Source organism: Phallusia mammillata, chromosome 3, assembly GCF_965637545.1.
Source record: "Phallusia mammillata chromosome 3, kaPhaMamm4.hap1.1, whole genome shotgun sequence".
In the NCBI taxonomy this organism is placed as follows: domain Eukaryota; kingdom Metazoa; phylum Chordata; class Ascidiacea; order Phlebobranchia; family Ascidiidae; genus Phallusia; species Phallusia mammillata.
In genome coordinates, this window is record NC_137254.1 from 27952218 (window position 1) to 27962808 (window position 10591).

At 36.5% G+C, this 10591-nt stretch overlaps 1 protein-coding gene across 1 annotated transcript; it reads right to left on the minus strand.

Moving 5' to 3' along the window:
* Window positions 1-6477: 6477 nt before the first annotated feature.
* On the minus strand, window positions 6478-8781 carry LOC145219927 (uncharacterized). Its single transcript, XM_080087223.1, has 3 exons — window positions 8562-8781; window positions 7325-7446; window positions 6478-6864 (listed from the first exon to the last, which is right to left on the minus strand). Exons 1-3 carry the CDS (start codon window positions 8614-8616, stop codon window positions 6478-6480), a joined length of 564 nt encoding a protein of 187 aa, XP_079943349.1. The 5' UTR covers window positions 8617-8781.
* Window positions 8782-10591: the final 1810 nt, after the last annotated feature.

Sequence of the window (10591 nt, forward strand, 5' to 3'; positions counted from 1 at the left end):
CGCATTCAGTGTTATTTACCCTGATGAAGACGACCTGTATAGGACGTCGAAACGTCGGAATAAAAATACTTTTGCCAGAAGAGCTCTATAGACTTAATAATTTAATATCTGTCAATAAGGTTTTGAATCTTCTCCATAGTCTCAACCCATACGGGCGTCCCGTAATTAAATACACTTATGACCGACGTGAAATATCTGGACTGATAAAACTAGATGAGGTATTGTATCAAATATTAACTTCCGTGTAGTAGATGCCATGGTTTTCGATAGCACAACTGAAGTTATAACGTTTTAATGGCATTGAACACATTTGAAAGCGTGAATAATTTACGCGCCAACCTGATTTAACGATGTTTGATGTACAAAACTCTCATTTTCGAGAAAACCACAATTAAACTCACAATTCAACAATGCCACTGTTTGTTTTCGAGGTTAAGGCACTACGTCCGGTTTTGCTATGCGACGCTGACTGCATTGAGCTATTAAAAGCATTGAGCTATTAACTGAATTCAAAAGCAAGTGACTTTTCGTCATTTATATTACTATTCATTTTACCCAACATTGTCAACACTCATCTATAGCAGTGCTCTTCAACCTTTTTAGTGACGCGGAACCCTTAAGGTATTTTGTCAAACTTTGCGGAACTCCCATAAAATAATTTTAATGAATGTAACACAAGTAGGCCACATCAAAGAAAAAAGATGCATACACATCCAAAGCACATCACAAAGGTTGACTTGAATTAAACGGTTAACTGAAACGCATTGCCGTGTTATTTGGATCGGTCGTTTCTACATTAATCTCGCAACTTGGCTAGAGTGTGACAAGGTTGTATTTATTACGTCACAATTGATCAATGGTGTAACAAAGGTTAACAATATTGCACAGGCGAGCATTGCTGTTCGAAACAATGATATTATGAATCGTTCATGTTCGAATTGCTACTCCCCCATAAAGTTCACGGAACCCCGGTTGAAGAGCTCTGATCTATAGCGAACACAGATGCGTAATTGATACTAAATGTCAAGTAAGTTCAGACATATTTATTACTATATTTTGTTTAAAAGCGCTGAAATAAAAACAACCTGATAATTGATGTATCACATTTAATTATCAACTTTTGCCTATAGCAGTGGTTCCCAACCTTCCATGGACCGTGGCCCCCTAAAAGTGTCATTTTTGCCTGGTGGCCCCCTTCATGTAACCTTGTATGTCCTGTGGCCCCCTTAAAGTGTAAATGGCAAACTCGTGTGGAAATTGGATACTAATATCGGCTTTAAACGCAGGTCGAATAGAGTAAATAATAAGGGTCCGCATTCGTAAAAAGCCTCGATATAGACAAACAGTATGCAAAATAGTTGATTAAATTAGGGACTTTTTAGTGAATGTTTCTGGTAAATCTACACCTGTGGCCCCCTTGGGGGGCCATGGGCCCTGGTTGGGAACCACTGGCCTATAGTGTTGTTAGCAACTGGCGATTCCGTTAAAAAGCAGGCTAAAATCTTCCGAAACACATGTTTGATGGTTGTTCGTGCTTAAAACGGACCCCTTGCATTTTGAATTTTTTTTTCTGAGGTTATGTTTGGTCACATTACCTGCCGAAGTGAAGCTCCCTGGCAATCCTCTTGCAGTTGCCCAAGCATCCAGAGGATAATTTTGAAACAAAACCCGCAAACAGTGGCATACGGCAGCCAACAGTGATAATGTGGAAGTTATTGCGAAAATCCGTGTCGGCCAATGAAACCAAACGTCCAAAGAAGCTACGTGGAAAAAAGATTGTTGTATTTAAATTTATGAACACCAAAGCTACGGGTTGACCACTTTGAAGTACGTTAATAACATAAAACAATTACAAATAAGTTTATGAAATATTAACTAAAAACTACATTTGAGATGCTAACATGAAGCGTCGATGCAGACCAGCGATCACGATAATACATATCGATAAATCATAGTACGCCAGGCCTATTAAAGGTGTGTACCGAATCAGCTGGTCTCCCAAGCATTCTCATATGGCAGGGCACAGACTAGAAATATCTAGCCACATGGGAATGCTTGGGAGACCAGCTGATTCGGTACACACCTTTAATAGGCCTGGCGTACTATAATTGATGACACTTGAGATGTACATAATAAAATACTTTTTGGGAGAAAATGGGAACGTCAATTTTGTGAGATATCACTTAGTTCGCTATATTATGAACTCTTTCAAAAGCTCTTGTAAAAGGTAGTCATATGTTAATGTAGCATTGTTCAACATTCTAAAAAAAGATTTACTCTTAGCTAGCATACAGTTAACGTAAAACCAATATACTTACTTCCGATAAACGATGAACAATAGCCGAAAATGCAATGTTCCCATAGTCCTATAGAGTCAACTGATGATACGAGCCAGGCAGCCGTTGCCAGAGATATTATTTCAAGCACAAGAGCCACGAAAGCAAAGAACGTCAAAACGGCCAAAGCAATTTTCTGCATTTTGTCCCGTATTTAATTCTGATTCTGTTTAGTTATGGGCAACAAAACTAATGTTTAAGATCTACTTGGTTGAACAATGAAAAGTAAATGTTAGACTATTTTGTATACTGAGTCTGTTTCTGCGTTTGTAGTTTTAATTTGATTTGACTACGTTTGTATTTTAATGTTTCCACCTATAACTTTCAAATGCGCTGCAAATTTAGAAATAAAACTTTGGCAAAATGACTTCCCTATTGATCACTTGTTGTACGAAATTTAATTTTTTTTTAATTTAAAACTTTGGCTAAATTAATTAAAAAAAAATTTTGCATCTTAATTACTATGCTTCTTTAAAAATAACTTGCCCTGCGGTCGTTGGCGGAATTAATTTTCAACTGATAATTCGCCAACGGACTCAGTGTATTTAACAAGCACCCTGTTTAGTGTGTATTTAACAAGCATTGTGAGCGATTATGGGGCGTGTTAATATTGTTTGCACATTCTGAGTGACTCACGTTCCCTTTTGGAAATAATTTCGACCATTAAAGTTATTTAGTGTGCAATTTTTTTTTGCGAATTTTTCGGTCAAGTTTTAAACTATCATATTTTTAGTCTCATTCTTGACTAAAACATTGTCTTGTGTTTTTAATACCCAGCAAGCAGATGATTAATCATTGAGCACGCATTTTGCTTTGGATGTTATACTTATTGAGCATATATATTGTTAAAATCATCGTGCATGCAAGTTTTAAATAAATGTTGGGAAATATTGAACTCCAAATTCTGCTAAGAGGTATAAAATGAAAGAAAATGTTAGAGAACCTTTGACTCGAAACACACATGTGACGAGAGTATAAATCAAAGAAGGATTTATTTAAAGGTGTAATGTCACGACATTACACAACATATTTGTGTCAATATACGCCATATGCTTTTGCAATAAAATAACATAAAAATGACGTTGAATTCGACGGAATTACTTTCAAAATGAAACCCGTTCACCTTTTTAACGACCCCCAATAGCAATATTGTTGGGATACTGTTTGCATATCTATTACATTTGTTGATTGGTTACTATTTTCATTCTAAACAAACAGGTAATCTGTATGGCGGCCTTTACGTTTTCTTTTATGTGTATACCTGTCACAAAATTCATTATTTTTCTACTTAACACCAAAATTTTTTTTCTACTCTTGAAAATCAAGCATAAGAAAAAAACACGTAATTCGCAAATTGGCATTGGAACATTTGAACAATTACATTGAAAACAAAAGCATCACAAGTTCTTTTAACAAACAAATGCAAGAAAACACAATATTGCCCATATAATACATAGGCCAACAAAGCATTTAAGTTTTAAAAGGTTCCATTATTTGTTGTATTTATGCATCTTCTCGAAAAATTGCGATAATAATACAAGCTCCAATTGCCAAAAAAATGCTTAGAATTGCCGAGCACCAACCCAGAATGTAGGAGTACCCCCATTCAAAAAACGATTCTGTGCTGTTGTCCAAAGCCTCATAGACCGTGTAAAGGACCAGTGCCACAATTTGACAAATTCCTGAAAAATATGTGCATTCAGAGCATAGTTGTAAACGGTCCGAGTTCAAAATGACAAGCCCGAATCTCGGTTTAAACCAGAATAAATAAGGTTGGCCCGAAAGCTTGGTTTACCCTAACTACGAACCTTGTACAAACCTTTTGTATGTAGGGGCGATCAACTAGAGGCTATTTCATATTTTAATAGCGTGGTCATATTTGTAAATGCTCTTTACTAACTTATATTTTAGTTTATGTTTTACAACAAGTTTTTTTTTGCCATGCGTGCAAACAACCGCAGGTAAACCGTTGGGAGAAAAGGGGTTTAATGACCGTCTTGGGTCCCCGAAAACTTGACCTTAACAATTTCCGTGTATTTCATTAAACAAACTGTAGCATCCTACTTAACATGTTATACCTACATATAGCCTATTTTCTTGATACTATATTTGTTGTACCTACATATATTTTCTTTATGCAATTGTTGTGTCTATATGTATGAATTAGGATTTGCCCTCATTCTCGTACACATGATCGTTAACAGAATTATACATATTTCAAGAAACCTTTATAATCGATGTAGTTTATTCACCTGCAGCCACATAACCTCCGGATAAACCCTTTGCAAAGCTGATCGGAATATTGCAAAACAAAACCACGAGACTGTAAATAACCATGGCAACCAGAATCGATGTTGTTATTAATGCGAAACCCTGTGTGATCTTGTAAAACACAGGGACGGGATCTGTAAAAACAAAATATTAACTGGACTAATTATTCTGTTAATGGCTTCTCGAAGAAAATATCTTGCGGGTTAAAATAGGGCAAAAAATGTAATAACTTAATCTAAAGAACATAAAAGCTGAAGACAAAAGTATTTGATTTTAAAACGGTTTTTTTTTCGGGTCGTTAAATTTACAAGTTCTTGGCGGCTATTAACATTTTTGAATAAGCCATTTTTATAAAAGAATTGCCAATAAATAATTCCTAAACTGCAAACAATACACACTGTTTTTACCTATATGGTCTCACCAGCACACAAACCAAAAATATAGGCCACATCCTACGGCACTCTAATAGTAACGGGCTGAAAAGCCATGCATCACTGATAAAACTTATCGCAGGTCGAAAAAGTGTTCACTGTCTGCAGCATATTTATCATTTTATGACTTAAAGCTTTATAAAAGTGATTCGCGTTTATTAATAATTAAATTACAGTCAAGAAATTGCAAATATTGCTAAAAAACTCACCAAACGATTCGCAGTCGTCAGGTGAACACGCTTCCCACAAGCCGTATGAATAACCATTAAACTTCGCCAAGACACGCCACGCTGGTGTAGCTACTGACACCACATTGAAAATTAAGGCTGTTGCCCCGAAGAACGACAGCAAAGCTAAAGAAATCTTTTGCATTTTGACACGTGTACAACGAGTTTACTGTTTTAAGTTCTAAATCTAGCTTTCTAAAAACAGAATGTGTTTTGTATTTATACTTGCATATATTTAAAAGAATTCCGTTTTATGAAATAAATTCAATGTGAAATGCTAGCAGTTCTCAACAAAATCACTAAATTTCAAATTTGAAACACACGTATCTTAGGTCAAAATGGAAGCCAATAACATCACAAAGGAACAAGCTTTAGAACACAACCCGATATATATGCTGAAGTCAAAATAAAAAGGGGCCTTTTTTTGGACGGTCATGTTTAAACAGTCATTTTTATAACACAAACATATGGAAACAATCTGGCGAAACATTTAAAGATGTGCGAAAAATACGATTGTGCACACATAAATGTCATTAATGGCACTAAATCGTCGTTTCTGAAATCAATACACCTCGATTTTGTCGTGTGGTGTTATTGCTTTTTGTCTTTTTGTTTCCAATAGCAAAAACGCATTTAGACCACACTGATGGACGTATAACAATACAGCGTACAAAATAAGAACACTACATATGGAACTGCGCGTGATTCTTGTATAAACTATACAAGTATAGTCAAATACGTACTGAATGGCAACAAAACACCTTGCAAACAGACATCAAACATAAGCATGATAAATTAACGTCATCCCAGAAATCTCGAGTTTGTCGCTTAAAAATGTTTAACAATCTGGGCCTTTGTTGCCACAGATACCCTTTAGGGGATTTTACGAAATGGAAACACTGCAACCAGTTTAGTTGAATTACTTTTCGTATTTAGTAAGGTTGCCTTTGACTTTAACCTTTCACGGAGACTATTGAATCGGAATTGAGGTGACGAAACGGCGTTTGAACTTAAGAAAGTGTATATTTTCACTGGCCCTATCATTTGTTTAGCAATGTTTTAATGATTCGTCACTGATATGTAGCAACTTGTTGGGAGTTAAAGTTGTCTTTACCCAACTTTCCCCCCCAAAAATACATTTGTATTGTTAACAATCCTTTAAAATATTAAAATATAAATTTGAAAAAATTGAACAAAAATAATTCATTTTGGTTACTCGTCTTCAAGTCCGTCCTCTTCTCTCAACGGCGACAGAATGACTTCTTCGACAATAGGAATAAACGAGACTCTTCTTCCTATTGCTCCCAAATAAACAGGGTCTTCAGATTGAACCTTCCCTGCATTCTTTTCAGGAGAAATGCTGTTTAACATTCCATGTGATATTCGTAAGTCTTGGAGTTTTTGCCGTTCGCGAGCTAAGGTTTGTTGGTCGTTGTTGTTTGCTTGGGAAGTCAAGCTCAACGCTGGGGCCGACTGTCGCCTGACTCTCTGTGAATTTCTGTTGGTTTGCGCAATGCCGTTGGGTGTCGTTGTGTGCTGCATTGAAACTCGGCGCTTTGGTTGGGCGGTGTCTCTACTGGCGGCATTTTGTCGATGTTCCTGTGACAAGAGATGCAAAACATACATGCTTGATTCATAGCAAAGTTATAAGTAGAGTTCGTGACTGACTTTAAACGCGCTATATTTGCCGATTTGTTTTCAACTTTCAGGCTTGATTGGGGCTTTGTTTTACTTTAAACCGTGTTCGTTCCGGGTTATTTTTCGATTTGAATAAAGAACTCATAACGTTGGGTAAATGCATCAGCGGTGTACATCAATTGGCACTAGACTGGGATCTGGCAACGGCCTGGGTAACAAGTCAAACAAATGAACTTCAATGGTAAAATTTCCTAAATCTTCAAAAACACCGTTCGTTTAAGATGTCTTACGTTTTAAACACAATTTGTTTAAAATATTAACACTAAAAAAGCGTACCTGTGCATATTTATTATCTATGTTGTTTAAATTTTAACTACTCCATTGCTACGTAGTTTCGCAATTCATACATTTCGTATTCTACCTTGATATCCCTTGGATCTGCAATACGCCTCGGTCCCTTCTTTACAGCGGTTTTGCCGTTCGCTGTCGGGCGTCCGGTAGATCCAGATCGGCGTTGCGGGGCCGTTACTGGTTGCTGATGTCCTGTGAATAAACAACGTTGGGTCAGTTGTCATTTGTCTCCACTTGTTCGTCGTTAATCACAAACTGGACAACCGTCGCATAAAAGGTTTCGCCATAAATTATGCCAAGATTAGAAAAATGTACGAATGTTTTATTTCATAGTTTTTGGCTTTTATGCTGTGCACTTTGTGCGAATGCGACAAAAACTATTCTTTAAGTTGTAGAGTATATCTCTCTTTTTAATGTATGAAATCCTAAGAATTGACCTAAATAATAGGGTAGCTTACATCGTGTTTTTTCGAGTCCCTTAATGGCCCTTCGTATACTAAGGGCATGAAAGGAACTTTAAAAACTAAACTAAAATACAACATTTTACTTGTTAGATAAACTTTTGAATGCTTGGTTTGTCATTGTCAGTGACTGGCAAAATTTGGACCGAACATATTACAAACCCACACGTTGTAACAAATCAATCCAACAATGATTATTGTTCACTTTATTTGTGCGCGCGCCGCGATGTCCGAAACAATGTTGACCTAAAGCGTTGTAAACTCGATTTATGACTGATAGTTTGGCCCGTTTTAGAACTATGGACAAGCCTGTGGGCCGAGTGGTACAGGAAAGTTGTATCAAATCAGTAAATATTGAAAGCTCGGGTGTTGCTCATCAGTGTAAACACATCCGAGTGCTTGTTTAGGAAGCAAAACAAAGGATCTCCTTGTCACAGTAAACACGACATATTATATCGGGTGTGTGCATATAGGTTCCAATTTAATTTTTCAATGTTACCTTTCAGCCATTTATGAATTTTTCAACTTGGTCTTGATGAATCGTGATCTTCGATTCGAAAGTACAATGGCTTTTTGTTCACAGCAAATAACAAATGTCACTAATATGTCTTTGAACATTCAACATATATCTATTTCAAGTAAACGATTTGTTCCCAGTTACGTGCTGAAATATAAAATGTGGCCCCTTTGCAGGCTCAGAATGCTTTTGAATGCAAGATAGTTTGAAAACATTCATGGATTTTTGACCTGTTTAAAATAGTCTTAACCTAAATGGTTTTATCAAGCAAATTTGTAACTTGAGGCCTCTTTAAATTTATCTTTTAAGACAAATCTTGCCATGCTTACCTCCGTTGTTTAGTCGAGGGTCATTTACTGCCACTCTTCGTTGTTGTTTGTGCATCGTAGTCAACCAGTCCAATCACTTTCGAAATGTAGCTTCGTATTGCGGGAAGGTAAATAAAGTTCCCTTCATAAATCAAGCACAGTTTTATGTTTTGCTAGTTCCAAAAGCAAAGTAGGTTTTGCTTTAAAATCTGCTTTAAAATCAATGCTCTTTCCAGCAAATATACACCTACATAATAGTTCGGGAAGTGCTAAAACACAAACACAATTTGGGATGTAAAATAATCCGATGTAATGTTAGTGCTATATGTAAAACGTTTGCTGATGGCAGAGGCTTGGCTGGAGTCATAAATAACGTCAGTTTATTTTCCCAACTCAGCGGTTTACCCTGAACAGCGGAAAGCCTTGTGTACCAATTTTGCGCCAGATGAAACGTTTTCATCTGTTGTTGGGCTCCTAGCAACTGACTTTGTGGCATTGACAACAAACTTGGCTAAAGTGATTTTATTAACGCTCTCATTTCAAAACACAAAGCATTTCCATGGGCGCAGACCCATATGACACAAGAATCATTTTGCTTCATTATAAATGCCTGTTGCTAATTTTGCTTGCTGTGATTTTATTACTTTCCATTTATCAAAATTAAACAGACGTGACTGGCTACCACCTACTCAACCTTTGCTATCAGATATTGGAAAACTGTTTGCAAAGTCAATGTTGTTTTGCGATATCTTTATCCTTGCCTGTGGGAAAGCTGAGCGTTTAGGTTGTTAATGCACCTGAACATACAATAAATTGATCGAAAAATTAGCATACAAGATAATACAATTAAATGAATGCGAACTGTGTGCTTTTGCGTTAAAATGTCACAAAACCTGTTCTAAAATTACCTGATTAAAATGTAACGAATTAAACTGAAACTGAGCTACGAATTTTACAAAAGAATAACTTCCAAATCTTTATTGCACCGTCGAAATTGTTAGAACAACTTGGTTAAGGACAAATACTTATGAAGTGCCAGACTTTGCTCTCATCAATCACTTTCATGTACGATGTACATAAGGAATGGTCGATACCTACGTCATACTACATATGCCCCAATGTATAGCTGCTCTCAGTTAATTTGTCTTCGGCCTACTTGTCAGAATACGTTTTCACACGATCTAACTTCAAGCCTTGCATGCATTTGGGTGCTAAAAGCATGCGAATCAATTTTGACTTCCAATCTAGATACGGCTATGGACATTTTTGCTGAAAAATATAAGATGTTGCTGCCAGGCATAATGTATAAATGAGTATTGCTCTTCCAGCAGTTTTTATGAGAAATAATCGACCTTTCGACGTTGCGTACCAGACACTTTCATCAGAATAATGGCATATCTTGCAAGACAAAGACAGTCAAGGTTTTGTCTCGGAAGATAAGATATGACATTGTCCTAATGAAAGCCTTTTAATAGCCCGTCGAAAGGTCGAATATTTTTAATAAAAGCTGCTGGAGGAGCAATACTAGTTTGTACATTATGTCTGGCAGCAACAGCTTATTTTAAAAAAGCTGTGTTATTGGTCCTTCCTTGTAAAACTTAAGTGCCCTGACTCGCTGAAGACAATAATATATAGCACAGCCAGAAAACAAACACGACTCTCCAGCAATACGTGCCCAATTTATCGTTCCTTTTAGCGAATTGATCGATTCGAATATGATCGACTCGCAAACAATTAATGCCAATTCAGCAAGCTTCCAATAGCTGCAACAAACTTTATTATATTTTTTTCTTCTAATACAAAACATTGTGGTTTAACGTATTATAAGTTCTATTTGCAATCATTAGCGAGGTTCAGATATTGCCAACGCACGACATTTTCTGAAAATCATTATAACGCTATAGCGCATCACCTAGACATAACTGATAAGCACAGGCTTACTAGGTCATTTGATCTAGTGGCCGAATATGATTTTTACTACCATAGATTGACTTTCTTAACGATTGTTACAGTAGGCTGCAATGTTGTACGATTCACCTCGATCTCCGGAC